Here is an 18448-nt window from a genome sequence, read left to right as displayed (position 1 = left end):
CTATTGATTTCATAACTGATCCGTATGTCAATCAATGAGCGCATAGACACAGGGGGCGAAGAGCGCACAGGGACACGCAGCCCTGCCACGTTTCATGTCATTTATCAAATTCATGTCTTGCAGGAATTAGCCAGAATACCAATATCTGATAAAACGTCATGTTATTTTGTATTTTACCTCATTTAACATCAAGTGAAGTTTCTTTGCATATACAGATTTATAATATAATCTGAATTGTGTCATTTCTTTTCCCTTGTCACTCTTTTGCCCATCTTTCCGGTATTTCCACTCTGGGTTAGTACTTCAGAGCAGGGACTTATTAAACTCATCTCCAACCCAGCTCCGAGTGTGTCGAGTGGGTACTGAAACGTGATGTCAACCGAGTTCTGACCACAACAGGTTATGACTCTAATAGAGAATATATAATGTTATGGGTAAGATTCAACATGTCAAAGGGTGAAATACTTACAGCAAGGACAGCTGGTTCTGTCTCCGGATGAGGGCGTTCTTCTTATTGACCAACATGAACCACTCCTGCATCATGGATTCCTCCTCCTCCTTGTTGTTGCCTGAAAAAACACACAGAAAAGCCATTAACTCCAACTTCGTCATAAAAGCCCAATCACTGGCCTCTCATTTAAGGGTTAAATCAGCCAAACAGCAATTATGGAAACAAACCTACAGAGGCCATAATAACCTAAATACCATGAATAAACAACTCTGAGGTCTCTTCGCCCGCCGCACATGCTCACTTAAGTGTGTAGGTTCGCTGTGCAAACATTCATGCTTCACACCACGACTTCACAACGTCAATATGGCTTCAACCAGGCTGGGATTAACTCCACGATTACAGTCAAGCCTCTCAGTGTTGGCCAATACATATCCAGCAATAACTCAGCAGGCCCCCACAACAGACCTAACACAGCTCCTCCAGTCTCCTGTGCTTACAGTAATACCTGCTCAGCCCGCGGTGAGTTAGCAAGCCTCTGATGCATGGCTAATATAAGCTTGGCCTTCGCCCGCGGCTAAAGCACTAGCTCTAAGTCACAGCTTCAGTGGGATACACAGTTCATACTGGCACTACACAGCAACCGGAGAGAGATAAATGTTAGCATTAGCAGGATCATAGCGGCTACAGCGGAGACCATGGGATCAGCTACTAATCTTACAAATATGATCATCACTAAGAAGAACAATTATAACAGGCTTTGGTGTCTTAAATTAGTGACATATTTAATTTATTCCCTGTTACACCAACCAACAATTAAGATACATACATAATATATTAATAGATAAATCTCATATTCAAATAAATAAATAAATAAATAAATCATAAAACCAAAAGTATTATTATTATTAAATCCTATCCTATAACTACTTGGAAAACCAACAGGTCTAAACAACTAAATGTCAGCGGTTTGCTAAATGGGTGGTCATTTCATCTGGGACATGAGCCGAGGCTGTGGCTGCTTTATCAGTAAAAGCAGTGTTCACACTCTCTACATCTGTGAGCGATAAAATGGAAAACAGAGATCAAAAATTATTTTATCTGCAGCTTTCTCACCTTCTCTAGAGACATGGCTTTGTCACTATGGCAGCCATTTAAACAAAATAGTTGGAGAATTTTTTTTCATTAAATGGCGTTGCACTTATAGAAAGTTGCAACATAAGGTCATTAATGGGATAACATATTTTAATTTTGTACTTTTTTAGTGTTGCCGGCAATGAAAGGAAACCATGAGAATGTGTGTGGACACTGGTGATACTCTGAGCCAGCAGATGTATGTAATTTCATTTAGGAGGATAGAGAAGCGGGGCGGGGGGGGAAGAGGAAAACTGCGAATGAAAGAAAGCTCCGGGATTTAGCAGAAATCGGGGGCTCGTGGATTACTGTAGTCAACTTTGAAACGGACGACACTCGGAGGGGGGATAAAGCCGGCACTGACAGGTCATTGTGTTGCCTCGAAGTCAAATAAAACAAGCAAATAATAATGGCAAATATTAAGCTCCTGTGACATTGTGGTGAGGCAGGCTGAAGACGAAAGGGGGATTATAAAGCTATATCCCCCACCGCTCAGCAGCCGGCAGCCAACCACCGACCATTTTGTCAAAAGGAAGAAGGGGAAAGGCTGATGAGAGGAAGGAAGCGAGGAGGTCAGAGGAAAGGTAGGGGGAAGGACAGACTGGACGAAGGGGAGGCAGGTGAGTGGATTCAGAGCGAAGAGGAGGAGATGCGTGACAGCTGCTACTCCTCACTCTGCCTCTCCAGCGGTGACCTCTGACCTCCCACTCTACCTGACTCTTAAAGAGACACACTAGCACAAGCATTTAGTGTTCAATACAGAATTAGTCATTAAAAGTACTTTAACAAATTTCATTAATAGGTTTGGATTGATAATTCACCAGTTTCCAAGATTCAAGACCACAAAAAAACAAAACAAAAGCAACAACATCATCATCATCATCATCATCATCATCATCATCATCATATATATTTGTTTTATGGCATATATATCATAAATAGAAGCCATTCACTTTTCATAGATAATAAACAAAAAAGGGTTTGTTGATTCCCGATGGGTGACAGTCTGTGAACACAAACAGAGTGGACAGGGAGACATAAAGTGTTGAATGTTGTGCATCATCAAGACAAATGGTGTAAATATCCCTGGCAAACATGGCTGACACTGTGTCGCTGAATCCGGCCCTGGCTCTGAGACGCGGTGGATCCATGCTGGCTCTCAGGGGGCCATATTGGATCAAAGCATCTGGCAGTTTGGCAGGAGGCATTCAGGGTCTTGCTGCTTGCCTCACAGGCCGTTTCTCTGTGTTCGACACCGAGCAGAGCACGGAGGAAACAGGCCAAAGTCTACTGAGACTGCGAGCAATATATTTGGCACAGGTACAATGTTTGATCATGACATCAAAGGATTAGAATAAATATGTCTTTGGTGGATATTACACTGGGTTCCGTTCCTGCAAGAAACCTTATCATTAATATCACGTTTGCTGCTCGTCTGTTATCAATGTGCCGGCGATGGTGAGAAACGCACAAAAGATACAATCAATTCCGACACATAGGCACACAGTCGCGCTGGCAAGATACAACTGATACACACATCGCGACAACTGCTCTATCTGATTGCCTGTCTGCATGCTCTTGTTTCACTCTCTCTGTCTCACACACGGACATGACCGGATTCAATGACACGGGCCCACATTATCCCTGTACGTCAGGAGGAAAGCCTGCTTAGCATGGCCGATTGTTTGGATTGAAGGGAATCAAAATAACACAAAGGAAGAAAAAGCTGCAGTGAAAAAAGAATCTGAATGAGCTTCAATAGTCAAATAAGATTAAGATGGTAATCTTGGCCACTTTTTCTCTTCGTTGAGAGAGAAATAATGAAACCGTCCTTGAGGTGGACCAAGGCTGATGGAGGTGACAGACCGACTTTCATTTCTGTTACAAACTGTGCCCCAAAGAAAAACAGGGCAATTCATTTATTTAATTAGAATTGACTGTTTTTAAGTTTAGATTGAATATAATTTCTGGCTTTTAGAAGAATTCAGCATAGGTTTAAAAAAGCCACAAGAACACCAGTATCCAGTGTTTGCACTGGACCCAAGCATAGATAAATAAAGAGCATTCAATAAATGTAAACTCAATGATAACATAAATTATTGTTCAAAAACAAGATCTGACAAGAAGACTGAATACAAATATAAGTGGGTGTTTCAACAAGATATATAAATGAGACAGACAATAATAAAACCAAAGACCAGAGCTCGCACATCTCATTTCTTATCCCACCATTTTGTCATTTAATCCAATAGCTGTTAATCCAATTTATCTATTGGACATGTAAAAAGACCAGGGAGGAGGAGAGCTGAGAGAAGGAGGAGGAGAGCGAGGGAGGAGACCCGAACTTCTCTTCTGTGTCCAAGTCCCCGGGTTTTATTTCGGGACGCGCCGCACTCGGCTGTCTCTCCCATGGCTGGCTTCATCCGAGCGCCGAGCCCGTCTGATATCAGCGGGGATCAGGCAGATGAAAGCCAGAGATGCATGAAAGGCAACGGCGAGAGGAGGAATAAAAAGAACAGGATGAACATTGTTTCCTGTGATTAGGTAAGAGCTCGTTAAAAGGCTGTCACTGCGGCGACGTGAATATGCATGACAGGGGCCGGCCTAATCAGAGAGGACAACCAGAGGGGGCGAATTGTGCGTAAGTAGCCGAGTGAAGTCTTGATTTAATTAATGTGAGTACAGGGCTGTCTTATTAGGGGAAGAGAGAGCTGCTTGTATGGAAGGAAGCAAACACCTTTAGAAATCATATTAAAAGTAAAGCTTATAGGAGATTAGTTACTGTAGAAGTTTGTGTGCAACTTCAATCAAATTAAAATGTATATCTTGAGAATTGCTGTGAGCAGAGGAAACAATTTTGAACTTTACAATGACACAAGCAGCTTCCTCAAATAAACCCCAAATGGAAACAATTTACAGGGAGCAGTTTAACAATCAAAATGACAGCAGTCGATGTGTAAGAATCAAGCCAAACTCACCCACTGCATACATATGATTCCCCCTGCGCACTCCCTTTCTATTGGCCTCTCTACTGGAGTGGTGCTGAGGGCATTTTTCCATGGAGGCTTGTTCGAGGCCTTTTTAGTTATCCTCAATGGCACAATAGTCCCGGCATATAGAGCAGATTCCTTCTTTATTGAACCTGTGTATAATGTCTGCTGAATGGAGCACATTAACCGACTCACACTAACCTCCCCCCGGAAACGTAAAATACAAAAAAAGAAAAACGAGAAAAAAATCTCCCTCCTTACACTGCGCCACAATAGCTGCCTTTTCCACCGGTGTCATTTGTCAACCACTGCTTGCTTTGCCTCGCACAATGGAGGAAGTGGAGGGGCAGGAGAGGTGTCTGTGTGTGGCTGAGGGTGTGGGAGCAAAGGGGTGAATTGACTCTTTAAAATCATAAGTAGGACTGTATAATTATTTCAGTGCCGGTTCTACACTGCAGTTTTCTGCCCCAGCAGCAGCAGGTGTGGCCATTCACATGCAGTGATCAACACAATCAATAACATATCAATTATTCAGGGAATGACAGGTGTCTTTTGCTGTCATCAATAAAATGACAAGGCAGGGAACATTTTTGATGAAGCTGTGGTTTTAGTGGGCTGTTTAAAACTATTTGAAAAAAAAGTGCCCTAATGTGAAGCAAAACAAATGATTTTAAACAAAACATTTACTGCACATTTTACTTGATGCCACATTTTTTATAATAACGACATTATTTAACAATATTACTATTATCCACTGTTGTTTGTTTGTTCTATTGTATTCGTCTTTTATTGCCTAGGGAAAACGGATGGAAACTAGCCTCTTTGCTATAATGTGACATATTTACACTTTTACTGCTACTGTTCATTAATATGCAGTGTCCTTATCAAATACATATATAAGTAAATATCCATATAGTACTGTGCAATCAACTAGTTTTTGATAATAAACTGTTCCAAGTCTCAAATGTTAATGTTATTCTTGAAACCAGACATTAACATTTTGATTCTTTGTCATTTTTAAACCGACTGGACTTCGAATAATAATCAATTACTGTTATAGATATATTGGTGGCCATGTATATATAATGCCAGTCAGTTATAAGAGAGACATGTAGTATAAAGGTACAGTAACTCTCCTGCAGTAGCTCACGTCAGTCTAGTGTGAATGCTGGGAGTTTGTCGACTTCTCCTCGTCTCCTGTAATCGGTCGGGACTTCTTCACTGCTAACGTGGCTACGTAAACAGACCCGCGACTCACGCCCTCGGACAAACACATGCGACCCTGAGCTAACAGTAGAACAACCTCCAGACACCTCCACCTTCCAGGGCAAAGACGGGCGGGGGCTTGAGCAAATACATCACATAATGGACTCTCTACAGATTAAACATCATATTAACAGAATTTATTTTTCTTATCTCGCGTCATTTTAGAGCTTAGGTGAAAGAAATAGTAGCTCAATGGACAAAATCGATACCACAAAAACACAACAATATGACGTTATAATGATCCTCGAGTACATTATGGAGAAAGATGATAAAAACCCAGGCATAACAAAGATGAAATCACAGCTTAATTAAACAGGAGGTAGGAGACACAGCAGTACCCCGTCTGGTCTGGGAATCAAAACCGGGGAACAATTCTGTGAGATTAGAGCCTTAACCACAGTGCCACCATGCAGCCGTCTTCATCTTCTTCTAAGGATGGTGTGGTATAGATTTTTCGATACAAATATCCGATGTTTGATTTACTGCTGTGGTCGATAACCAATATTTACTGACACAAATATCAAAACTTGATACTTGAAAATCTACAACTAGGTCCACAAATTGATATTAAATTGTAATAACATTTGCGAATTGACCTCGTCTGTATAAAGAGACAGACCTGTGCACTGAGGACATTTTGGGAACAACACATGAGCCCACAGACAGGAGCAGCTTAGACAAAGCTAAATATATCAGCCAATTCGACATTTAGCACTGATGTATAGCGCAGTCCTATCTTCTTTTATCAGGGACTTGTTGCAAAGCTCTCCACCAGTTGACCACATTCACACTAAATCTGCACTATGCTATATTTAGCAGATGTTGATGTCCTTTACCACGGCAGCGTAAAGCCCGATGGACTGAACAGGTGACATCATTGGAAGCCGGCAGGTCAATTATCGGAGCCAAACTGACCACAGACAATAAACCTAAATGGCATTTGAGAGTATTTTCTCTGTTTGTCTCCGTGCACCGACTGAGCCGTGACAGCCACACAAATGCACTGCTCCTCGGTGCCACAAGCCCCCTCATCCCCCCGCTCCATCAAATTGTGTTTTTGCTACAAATCAATAAACATTATCAGAGAGTGGCAGACTATGGGCTGGTGGAGGCAGTTTATGTCTGTTTGAGCCCAGACCGCCCTGTTCCTATCACACAGTGGGAGAGAAGGCCAGGAGGGAATACTAACGAAATGTGGCCATCTGAAAATATAGAAATGTTGTTTGTAGGAAAGTTGCTAAAATTAAGAAACTAAGTTCAAATTTTGCTAACAATAAATGCTGCATTGAATTGTATAGTATAGTAGATCAATTTATTTCCATTTGTTTCTATTGGCGATTCAATGCATCTCGAAATCAAGTTTAATATTGGGGTGTAAGGGATTTATGATTGCAACAAGTGAAGCAGAAGCGCCGTAGAACTGATGATAGTGTCAGTTGAGGTCAGTATGCAAATGTTTGAAAGCAAATCTAAAACACAATCGCTCATAGTATCTCAAATCTGTTTGATCCCTTTGATCCCTTAATCGCCACGTCAGTGTAAAAAAATCCAAGCTCTGTAACATTTTCATGGGCTCCAAATAAGTCTGTGTTTGACCTGTCCTCACTTAGCTTGGGGCTAGCGAAGGAAAATTGTGGGGGCTTGCCACACATCACTTCTCAATTACCGTCCTCATTATTGTCACTGTGTTCATTACTATTATCATCATCACGCCTTTTCCTCTGCACCCCGCTTTATACCGTCTTGGGCCTGTGTGGATGTGTTGTCAGGTGAAGAGGAGGAAAAAGATTGGCAGAATTGAGAGGCTTTCTGTGAGGCCAGAGCACTTCAGGTAATTAATATAGCGAGAGGGGGCAGGCGACGGGAGCAGCCAATATGTTTCTGCCTGTGTGTGTTTTTACAGACGGCCTGATTGGGGAGCTCACCTGCTGATACCCCCTAAAAGGTATTTCATTAGCTCAGTCTTTTACCATGCAAGCACAGGAACAAAGCTCTGTTACGCTTGTCTCCACTCCAAGTGGACGGGGCCCTCCAGGATGTCCTATAGCTGTGTGTGGGGAGAGTATAAAGAAGAGCAGGAGAAGAGGCTATCCCCGTTCATAATCTCATGACAAAAGGCAAAAAGGCATCATCCTATTAACGGCGTGATCTTCAACAGGCTCATACTAGCTGCTTTCCACAGGGGGCTCTCTTTTATTATTAAGGTGAGTGGGTGATAGGGAGCTCCCTATTAGCCTGGGACAAGGATAGGTATGGAGGGGGAGAAGACACAGGCGAGACCCCATGTAGGGTCCTGCCTGGTCCTTTTCACCATTCTTCACAGAAGAGCCTTGGTGCTCTAGACCTTTGCTTCTCTCTTCCATTAGCCCTGAGAGGCCGAGTGTGAAAGCTTCTTCAAGCACAACAAACCAGCACTAATGCTCTCTGAGGAAGAGCTTCAATTTCCAACTGCTAGAAAAGATTATTTGATAGACCAAAACATCCATTAAGAGATCAAACATGAATAACACCACTAAAATGGCAATGTGGTATTTGGTGAAAAATGGCATTTGAAAACATTTATACTGCAGTAAAAATGTCAAAAACATGGCAATTTACAGTCATTAAACATTTCATTTTCCCTCCCTGTGCTGAGGGAACAAGTCGACTCCATAATAGACCTGTGGTGCAGCAGCTGGGCACAAACACCTGCCCTGAAATCTGTTCACTCTGCAGAACCACAGCTGCTCGATCTGTGTTGTACTTTACATTCAAAATAAAACTCTTATTAAGATTATTTGTGTTTTAAAAAAAGAATGGTATGAAAGAAATCACATTTCCTGCTTATGGTTAACAAAGTTCTTTCAAGAAACAGCCTGTCCAAAGTTTGAAATACATTTGAGCCTGTGTGAAGAAAAACAGCTGTCACCACATGTCTATGAGAGAGAGAAAAGCCTGAGTGAGAAAAGGGAGAGATTAGTCTGTTTTTATGTTTTAAGGGTTTTGTCTTGCGCTCAGCAGGGGACCAGCTGTAGCCTCAGGTTATACAGCAAAGAGGAGGGAAAAAATACTATTTGTGAATGAGCCTGGTGTACTTACATATACATGACAAGGCCTAACTTTTACAAAACATACAGAGAACAGGCATTTAGAGGCCAGACTGTAATATGCCTTTCATTTTAGACCAGAATCAGAATTAGAATCAGAAAGGGTTTATTGCCGTCAATGAACAGAATTCACAAACAGAAGAACTTGTCCTGGTGAATTGGTGCAACATAAAACAATGAACAATGAATAAGTCAAAAGAGAAACAATTTAAATCTACTATGGGATAAAAATAACAATAAGCTATTAGATAAAAAAAAAGAATAAGAATACAAATAAAAAATAGGCTTAATATGTACACAAATGGATTTTCCCCAAAGACAAGCACATACAGAAAGTACAGCAAGTTAAAATGTGCAAACAATATATTATAATATATGAATAAAAACTAGGGTATAAAGATGGCAGACACAGACACACACACATAGACTCATCACGGCGCTGCTTTCTGCTCTGTATCCAGTAAAAAGCCTGCTCTGACCTGGGTGTGTAGCTTATTAACCTCTCCATCAGTTCTTATCAGTCTATGAAAGGCCCAGTCATCTGCCACTCCTCTCCAATCTAAGGGCAAATTTTCTCCTCCTCCTCAAGTCAAGTCCATAATTCAATCCGAGCACAATTCATTTTCGGGTTCGGGCGCACATTTGCACTTTTACACCTTCACTGTAAAAGGGTATCAGAGGTAACATTTTGTCAACCTTGAGGCGGTGCGTTTCAAGGTTGGCTACTGGCTCCATCAACAATATGGAAGGTCTGTGTATGTGCGGTCCTTGGTGCGCGAGTGTGTGTCCGGGTGCGGAATAAATTAATGGCTGATTTCTCCCCTTGCTTTGATGGCATTAAGAGCCCTCTTCTCCTCAATGTACCGCGTTAAATGCTTTTCTCTTTTCCACTTTTTCTCTCCGTTCTTTCCTCTTTTTTTTGACAAGCAGGGCCACCCAGCAGAAAGCAACTGATGCAAAACGCCAGAGTAATCCCCCTCTCCATCCACCACCCTCCTGCAATCTTTAGTCTTTTGACACAGTAGCCATTATCTGTGGGATTTAGCTAAACCAAACCTTCATGTATTTGTTAGGGCCTGGGTTCGTTTTCTCCTCTGACTGCTCCTCTTGAGTGTGTCGCCTGGCCGGGGAGGAGGGTTACATCATGTGTACAGCTATGTAGAGACAGAAGGAGGAGAGGGGGTCTGCAAACCCATCTGTTCGAGACTCTTCTATTGTAAGATCACAGGGGCAGACTCAAAAAGGTAGAGGTATAATGCCCTCTCTTATTCGCAGAAAGATCAAGACAAAAAGGTCCATGGTGTGACATTTTAAACAACTCCCCCTGTAACTTTAATCACTTCAATTTGCTTAAATACGTACTAACATGATTAAATGAAAATATGACAGAACTCTATAGTATAATACAAAGAAATGAGTAAGAGCATGCAAAAGAGTATGCACAGACTTAAAAGAAGTTATACAGAACTAAACAAAAATATCACTATGGATTGGTAATGCCTTAAAATAAGATTGCTCCGTAAACTATTTATAAGACATTAATAAGCACTAGTTATTGGAATTTGTATTACTATATTACCTTATCAGTGTTCTCAAGGCATAAACAAAACATTAGTACATGGTTAAACTAAATCAGGGGTAGAAAAAACTTCAGTTGTAGTCATCTGGACTCAGTTTGAAAAAATAGACGTTTCGATTCTCATCCAAGAGTCATTGTCAATAAAAGAATTTAGATCGAGAACTCCGATATTAATACTATTATTGACAATGACTCTTGGATGAGAATCGAAACGTCTATTTTTTCAAACTGAGTCCAGATGACTACAACTGAAGTTTTTTCTACTATGGAACACGCCTGGACGAATGAGGGATTACACTGACATAAATCAGGGGTGGGCAAACTACGGCCCGCGGGCCACATGTGACATCCAGCCCGCCAAACATGCCAAGTAATAATAATATTAGGCATCTGTCTGCACTTGTATCCTTAATAAATATGACATGAAATGAATTAAATAATAGATTCAATAGCCTATATTTGACAGAAAAGTGATTTTATTTGATATTTTATCTTTCTAATTTTTATTTTTTTCACACCAATGATCGCGGGCCGACCCTCCGCTACTTGCTTGGATTCGAATATGGCCCTCGGAGGAAAATAATTGCCCACCCCTGTACTAAATGTTACTGAGCTGCTTATTAAACCAAGTGATAAATGATCGTAAAGGCCTTGTAAAGGTGCTAATAAACAAATAACTAGTACTTACATAACCCCTTATAAATAGTTTGCCATGTAACCTTTTTTGTATTAAGTGTTATGGATCCACAAGTACAAGCCGGTAAGAAATATTGGTGCATGTGTCTTGACCACACTCAGCCCCTGAACTAAAAACATTGTTGTAGGATCAGCGTAAAAGCTCAGAGTTAAGCCCGAGCTTGGTGAAACTAAGCCAATGTTAAGTCAGGTAGTTTAGTCCATGGAGAATATGAGGTGTGAAACACGCGAGGGGCTTACGAAGGGTGGAGAGACACATGTTGGTATAGAGCTAAAACAAACTTTGACACCTGGGAGTAGTGTTAATTGTTGGTGTGACAGTGCTACACTCAATCAGCTCCATTTGGTCCTATTAGAGGAATACAAAACCTTATTACCTAGTGTTAGGGCTGTGCAATTAATTGAATTTTAATTGAGATTTAGATTGAATCATCTCTAATAGTCAATCAGCCCAAGCCAGTCCTGTCTGTTGAAGAATGTGGTTTGGAGCTGAATTCAGACTTTAAAGGAAGAAATTTAACAATGTTTTCTGTTAAATGGAACTGGTTGAAATGGTCTTGTTTATGTTCACAACATTAATATTGAATTTGATTTTAATATAAAGATCAAATCAAGTTGAACATTGCTTATCATTGATCATCACATTGATTATCATAATTATTATTATTGCAATTATTATCATTGTAGTTACTCTAAATATTACATTATTAAAAAAGTAATTGCCACTTGAATTCTTAAACGGATTAATTTGCTGCATAACAGATTCTGCATTTGTTATTCAGAACAGAATTCACAAACTAGTAACTATCTTCTGCAATAAAATGCAACACAAAACATAGAATGAGGGTCTCTCTAACTTAGTGTCTTCATAAAAGTAATAAAGTGTATTTATTTTATTTATCAACCTTTATTTAACCAGGTGAGAACCCAATGAGATCAAGAGCTCGTTTGCAAGTGAGAGATAAAGACTTAGGCTGACTCAGTCAACAACAAACTCAACTTCTAAAAACAAGACAATACACTGACAAATTTCAACCACCTGATTGCCCTCTAACTTTGCTTCAATTTGCACATGTTTTAACTAAAATAAATCTTTGTGAGCAATAAGCATGATCAAAGCCCTACACACAGATGATATCCTCATTGCCCACAGTAGTGTGTTATATAATTTGTAACAGATTTTGGCACATTTGGATCTCAAACCAAACAAATGTGTGTGGTGTTAAGGAGCTGTGATAACCCCCAGTGGAGAACTCGCAAACCCACTACTGACAGACAGCTGCTATCTATTGGCACAAGTGGCCCCGCCTGCCCCATTAGCCGAGAGGGGTGTGTGTGTGTGTGACGTTGGGGGTGACTTGACCCCCTGGGGTAGATGTTAGAACAAATTTGAGTGGTGTCATATTACACGCCTTGTGACGGGAGGCCGATGGGAGGCGAATGATGAATTTGCCTAATGAATTAATCTGTGGACCAGTAATGGCTTCACTAACAACATTAGTCATCCTTATTAAGCAACTCTAACACGCAGCGCTGTGACATTATCATTACTGCCATTCCTTTTTGTTCATTTACAAGGCATGTTGCAGATGTCAAACTACAAAAGGACTGTATCAATTGTGCAACACTATAGAGATCAATTTTAGTTCGATGTGCCAGAACATTTATGTTGACATATCCTTCTTAATTGGCCCAATTTCCCCCACTGTGTTGGTGGTAACTATGGAAAACAAATCACACCGCCTTTCCAATTTGAAACTCCATTACATTACAAGTGACACCACAACTCGGCTGCCACACCGCTGCCTGAAGCTCCGATTCAATACACAAATGCAAAATTGCTCAGCTTAAATAGATATTTAAATGGTAATGTATTGGGAAAGACAGCTGTTGGTATTTGTAGCCTGGAGTGGTCATTACAATGGGAAATGGGGAAAAGTGTGTATGGAGGGGGCGATGACAACGGTAGCATGGCAAGCAGCTGTGTTAGCAACTGAATGGTGTAATTACAGGCCAAACCTCTGTCATTAACCTGCATTGTCAAGTGCCACCACATCAGTTACCATAAGAAAGCCTTGATTAATTGACTGCTAGGTAGAAATTCAATTATGGAAGCAGTAGTGAGTAAACCCAAGTAATTAACTACTTGGAATATACTAACGGCGACTCTCAGCTACGCAGTAAAAAACATCCTTCAAGCCAAGAATAAATGAGTCAATTTAAAATGTTTAATGTGGTTCAAAATACGTCATTTCTGTGGCGAATGAAAAGGAGAAGAATCAAGTGTTTTTATATTTTGGTGTGTGTTTGGACCTTGATGGCAAGAGTTGCCAGATGTCCCAGTTTCAAGCCCTGAACAAATGTCTTTGTTTCTATGTGTCTTCAGTGTCTGACTACATGTTTCGGCCATGTCCACAGTCTGTGTCTGAGTTTCCTTGTTTGTGACGATGCGTTTGGCAGCACACAGCGTGGTTTGTTGGCCTGGGTGCTACATGGTGTCTCGAGCAGAGAGGCGGCGGATGAAAGCTTCGGCGGGATGTTCCAATAAAGAGCAGATTATCATAAGCGGCTATTGTCCACTTCCCAATTCTCTCCCACGCCAGCCCCCTCCCCTCTCCCCTCGCTCGGCTGAAAATGTTAATCGGCCCTATCACTGGCAGGCCAATGAAGGGAGGAGTGCGTGACCCAGCCGGGACAAGTTTAATTGGTTTAAAATTGACAGAACGATTGGAAAAAGAGATAAAAGAGGAATAAAAAGTTAAGTAATCGCAAGCAATCAGTACAGTCTTTTCACGTAGCGGCAAGCGGCGAGCACCTTTTCCCTCTGTCCCAACAAGCCCCGCCTCCTCTGGTCCCACCCGTTGACTCCATCCACCCAGCTCATTTTATCTGAAGATTCTCAGACAATGCCTTGAGGATCCCGTTCCCTAATCTTCCTAAAAATCCCCTTTCATCCCCACTGTTAAAGAATGTATGAAAGCCTGACACCGAGCTGGAGAAAATGGCAGTAGAGGGGGGGAAGGAGCGCCGCACATCTGGGACCCAGGGTGGTATCACTGCGTCCGTTTGGGAGGGGGCTGTGTTGGACATAGAAGCCCAGCGCAGTCCTTGCAAGTTGTCTAATGAAATTGTTTTGCTGCTCAAACATTTAAATGGCAGAGGAGATTAGGCGAGCGGGAAGCGGAGTGTATCTGACTGGGTGTTGGGGGGGGTTGGGGTTAATCTGTGTTCTGACCCAGTTGAACTTTCAAGTCACACACATGCATTTTCACACAAAACAAAAAAAGGCCTAAATCCTTTATTTTGGCCCCTCAAAGGCAAGAAAAAGGCAATAGATTTTAAAGGAGTGATCCCTAGATTTCTTTTCTTCACCATAGGGAAGAATGTCACATTTGCTCCAGAAGACATTCTGGGATGACCACAAACACATTCCCATGGGCTAGAACTTATCCAACCTTAGCAACTACAAAACTTTGATCACATCCATTACCCTCAACATGATTTAGTATTATATGCCACTGACGATTTAAGAAATACTAGTCACCTTTGTCTTACATGGTAATCCATTTACAAACCGTGGTGTTACTTTTACAAAACAGCCGTCTGACAGCGGCCGACTCTCGCCAATACTAAAATATCCTCCGAATGGGATTATTCCAGTATATCTCGCGCAATGCATTGTTACAAAGCATGAACAGGTTATTGTCAAGTGAAAAGACTAGGTGAATTAATGGAGCACCTGAAAACAAAGCGGGTAGCAGATTATAGCCTCCCTCTCTGCCTCCATCTTTGAGTCTGTGAACTGGGGAGGGTATTATGGTCCCAACACTTTTTCTGTGCTGAAAGATTAGACTGGTTATCCCATTAAAGTTAGTAAAATGCCATTCTTGTGTCTTTAAGCTCTCGTATAGGAGGTCAAGATGAGTCTGCCTTGCGCTTACAAGGCGGTATGGATGTAATCTGTCTAAAGTTCCAATAATTAATGTTAAGCTTCTCCGACAATGCGTTTGTGAAAGAACTCAGCCTGATAATATACTTAAATCTGAGCGAGCTGTTTGTGAAGCGGCGACGACACAAGGCCAGGCAGGATATGCGTGCGCATGCATATGTGAGGGAGTCCCAGTGCCACTCATGTTGTAGCTCAGCTTAAATCTTTAGTCAAACTATAAGCTGACGTGGCCACAATGCTGGATTAGAACGACATCATGAAAAAGAAAAGACAACTGCTCACTTGATGCAAAGGAAAACAAACAGAGCACTTTTCACACAAGATGTATAAAATCAATACTGAAAAAATATCTTATCATTCAAAGCTAAAGAGTCTATTCATTATACAAAGTCATTGACGGGCCCAGCTTGTGTTCAAGATAATACACAAACCCAATTTTATGCAAACTGCAAAATCAATAAAGTATACAGTACACTTTATTGACACTTTAGCTCCAGACAGTGATTTTAATGTCAAAAGGTTATACTTTGTTACAAAACACTGACTCAGACAGACAAATTAGGCTATTTTAAATGTTGTTTAGTTTACTCAAAATTGACAGAACCTGTTTTGCTAGTGTGACATCTGTCTGTGTTGACACTGTCAACTCTTCTCATGGAACTGAAGTATTGGAAATGGGATCTTTCTTCTAGACCAGCGTATCGACCAGAGTCTCAAGTCCTTCTTGGAAAACTCTTAGTGCCATTACTCCGCTGACTTTTAGACACAAAGGCAGATTATGAGTATGGTCCCCAAATCCTCAGTAGATGAGGACAGCCCACAGAACAGTGCCATTATTTGGATATCCATCGAAACAGGTATACAACTTTTAAAACAGGAGTGCAGAGGAGCAGAGATTGTCTCAATAACAGATTGTGGTCAATTTGTGTCAAAATTTTAAGTTAAGAAGATTCCAAAAGGCAATTAGAAAATACAGAAAGTAGTCTAATAATAGTAGTAATAATGTAAAGAGAAGACTTTAAGCAGGTCTGCAGTCAGGCAGATGTGGTAAAATAGTACTTTACCCCCTACGTATGTGATTGAGGAGTGAATAAATAATGCACCTAATTGTAAGGCACATTTTTATAAAGATAAATTTAAAACATAAGGAATTGTGTGATACACAGCCAGTTTTTATCAACCACCATCTGTAAATATTTGCAAGCCTGTCAGAAGTACATTCTCCTAATGTAGCACATGTGAAGGACAGTGCTCCCAGTGGTGCAAGAATAACAAGTTCATTAGTGCTGGGGGATGCCGCAGGAATTCAAATCCCCCCCTGACTCAGCCACAGTCTATGATTGGCTGGCTGTGTCAGCATGGCGAGACTCATTAGAGCCCAGCAGTAATTAAGAGTTGTTAGAAAGTGAATTCTCCAACCGCAGATTAGAAAATTAAACTATTTACTGATTACATATTAATAGAAGACAACAATGGCGCTTGCCATAAGCTTGGAAGGCAACCAAGGAATAAATCTGTGTACTTAATTACCATAAACAATGGGAGCATAGAAATGGAGTTTTATGCACTCTCCCTCCTGTAATGTGTCTGATATCAGAAGACACTTGACAATTCTTGTTCAATTATCTCTATTATTTAATGTGCTGTGAACTGCCTCTGAGAAAATAAATTAACCACCCCAATTACTTTGAATTCTTCTGGGGAGGGACAGGATGTAATAGAAAAAAATATTGTGCCCAAATTTAGAAGAAGGAACAATTTAAAAGAAATACATAATGTAATATGGATTTATAAAACATATGATTACAATGAACTTCAAACTAGTAGCTGAAAGAGGGACTATACTCCCGACTCTGGTGTGATAGACATGGCAAAATATCAGTGAGAAAGGTAAAGATGAGGTGACAACAACTGATGAGGAGGAGCAGCAGAGCACAGTGGCTCTTCCCAGGCTGTGTCATAGATCAGAGAAATGAGCTTTAAGTCATGGGTCAGTCGGCCTGCCTGTTCACATCTGCCTCGTGCTCCTGCTGCTCTCTGCACCACCTTGGCACCACTGCACACTGGGCTCACCCAAACCTGCCTCCACATCATCTGCACTGCTCCTCCTCTGGCTCAGACACAAACTGTTTCCTGAAATTTGGCAAAAAACAAAAACCCTACACTCTGGGTGAAAAACTAAACTACAATTTAACCAGTGTTTTCAAGAAATATATATTTTTGGATTCTATCGACATGGTGACTTCTATTAGATTTATTTTATTATTGACCTGTATTTGACCAGTAAAGTCCAAATGAAATCAAGAATCTCTTTTTAACCAGGAGAGACTCATTAGAGATCAAAATATATTTTTCAAATGAGTCCAGGCCAATTGAAGAGCAAACTTCTGTACAGCCCAGATAGTTTTTTAAGATTGTTTTGCCTCACTGGTGAATTGCTGTTGCTGATTGTTGTAACTAAATGAGTATCATATTAAATCAATGTGAGCATGTCCTCAATTCTAATTTCAGTTCTATAAATATTGAGGAGAAACGTCATTTTTTATGATTGTACGATGACTGATTTAATATTCTTTGTTGACACTGTGTAGTATAGACATTATGTATTATGAGACCAATTTTATATATTCAAACTTTTTGATAAAAAATGTTTAGTATTTTTGTAGACAATTTGGTTCAGTTCAGTCTGTTTATTTTTTATTCAGACAGTCATAAAGTCTGAAAAGGGAACGGGTAGAACCCAGAGCTTATAAAGCCTTCCCCTTGTACATATACAATTAAACATAAAGAGCTGCAACACCTCAAGCCCAACATATAGCATCTACAGTGTCCATGGATTACAAGAAGTAAGGATAATTGCTAGTTTCAGCATTCATTTTCAACATATGATTTTATTTTAACTCCTGGTCAAACTTATTCCATACATTAAAACCAACAACTGAAATGCTTTACATTTGTTCTCACAGTGTTCCATTGTAGAAAAATATTTAGTTGTAGTCATCTACAATCCTAAAGATTTATATAACTTTGTCTTTATATAATTTACGATGTGATTCTTCCAACTTAATTTATTTTGTATTATTATTCATACAAATTTCATTTATTCTTTCTATCTCTGTAGCATTAATTATTAGATGTCTGTCCACAGGGCGACAATTTAAAAAGGATTCACATACATCATTAATAGCATTATAATAATTATGTTTGGGATGTAGATTACATCAGATATTAATGATCATAAAATACAATACAGGGACATATTTAATCATAATTTAGTGTGGAATTATAATCTGTTGCGTT

At 40.4% G+C, this 18448-nt stretch overlaps 1 protein-coding gene across 5 annotated transcripts in view; it reads right to left on the bottom strand.

Annotated features, from left to right (window-relative positions):
* Positions 1 to 18448, bottom strand: part of ehbp1 (EH domain binding protein 1) — a 96354-nt gene that overhangs the window by 11729 nt on the left and 66177 nt on the right. For all 5 annotated transcript variants that reach the window (XM_072437182.1, XM_072437183.1, XM_072437185.1 and 2 more), the window contains one exon: positions 470 to 569. In XM_072437182.1, the coding sequence (XP_072293283.1) occupies positions 470 to 569 (100 nt within the window). The remainder of the gene's footprint in view (positions 1 to 469; positions 570 to 18448) is intronic.

This window comes from Eucyclogobius newberryi, unplaced genomic scaffold (genome assembly GCF_026437365.1).
Source record: "Eucyclogobius newberryi isolate DKJ021-1_F unplaced genomic scaffold, fEucNew1.0.hap1 SCAF_8, whole genome shotgun sequence".
NCBI lineage: Eukaryota > Metazoa > Chordata > Actinopteri > Gobiiformes > Gobiidae > Eucyclogobius > Eucyclogobius newberryi.
Note: the sequence above shows the minus strand (reverse complement) of the source record. Positions and strands in the feature narration are given on the sequence as shown.